The 1127-nt window shown below is 62.1% G+C and overlaps 1 protein-coding gene across 1 annotated transcript in view; it reads left to right on the plus strand.

The window, feature by feature from the left end:
• Positions 1-903: 903 nt before the first annotated feature.
• Positions 904-1127, plus strand: part of Psmd6 (proteasome 26S subunit, non-ATPase 6) — a 9144-nt gene continuing 8920 nt past the window's right edge. Inside the window, exon 1 of the mRNA XM_023705014.1 lies at positions 904-1127. This exon is cut by the window's right edge and continues 1 nt beyond it. Within this exon, the coding sequence (XP_023560782.1) occupies positions 984-1127 (144 nt within the window). The 5' untranslated portion in view covers positions 904-983.

The raw sequence follows: 1127 nt of genomic DNA on the forward strand, positions 1-1127 counted from the left end.
TATGTGGCAATTGAACCTGTTAAGAAATAATCAAGCATGAAAATACAAATGCACACAGGGAATTACTGCCGCAGTGTCCATAGGAGTGCAAACCTGAACAAGATCCCGGTAAGGGCTGGAGAGTGAGTTTTCTCACTGCGGGGCCCAAATCCTGAGCCCTGGATCTACAGGAAGAGCGCTCTCCTTTGGCGCACGGTCTCAGAAGGCTCAGCCCACTTCCTAGGCAGAAGCATCAGGGTGAGAGGGTGTGGCCAAGCAGACGCTTGCTGTTCCTGGTGGCCGGGAAGCAGGGCCCAGGAAGGGCCTCGGGGGCCTGCGCCACACCCGCGCCGGGCCTGCACAGCGCTCTGCGCCTCTGCCCCGCCTCGCGCATCCGGCCAAGCTGACCATCACGGCGGCATCACCAACATAGGCGGGGAGGTGCGGGCCCTGGCGCGGGCGCCGCCTGTGCAGGCCCGCCGGGGCTGGCTGAGATGGCCAGACGGTGACAGAGCGGCGGAAGGAACAAAACGGCTGACAGGTCGGGCGCAGGTGTGGCAAGAGCCTGTTAATACGGCGGGGTGACGTTAGGACGCCGTTTCTCTACCAGGCATTAAGAGGATTAAAATAGGGGAACTTCCCAATCGTGGCGGTTGTTTTTGCCATTACTATTACGCTTATACCTTCAACATTTTAAAGGCTCGCCAGCTCCTATGAATTACGAAGTAAAAGTAGCTAAAAATAGATTTTAGCACATTGACTTTGGAGTTGGCTCCTCTGGGCCTGAGTGAAGCCCTGGGCGAGGTAATACCGGAGGCGGCCACGCGAGGGCGCAGGCGCAGCGGCCACAGCGGGCGCTTCCAGAAGTGTCCAGCAGGGGGCGATGCCGCCGGCGGCGACCGGAAGCCGGGCTGGCGGTCTCGGCGCCTGTTCCGCTGCTCCCGCTTCCGCTACCGCCGGTAGTTGCCCGCTTGCTCCTGCCCCTGTGGTCGCCTGCTGCCGCGATGCCGCTGGAGAACCTGGAGGAGGAGGGTCTGCCCAAGAACCCCGACCTGCGCATTGCGCAGCTGCGCTTCCTGCTGAGCCTGCCGGAGCACCGCGGGGACGCGGCGGTGCGCGACGAGCTGATGGCGGCCGTGCGCGACAAC

This window comes from Octodon degus, unplaced genomic scaffold, assembly GCF_000260255.1.
Source record: "Octodon degus isolate 3935 unplaced genomic scaffold, OctDeg1.0 scaffold00210, whole genome shotgun sequence".
NCBI lineage: Eukaryota > Metazoa > Chordata > Mammalia > Rodentia > Octodontidae > Octodon > Octodon degus.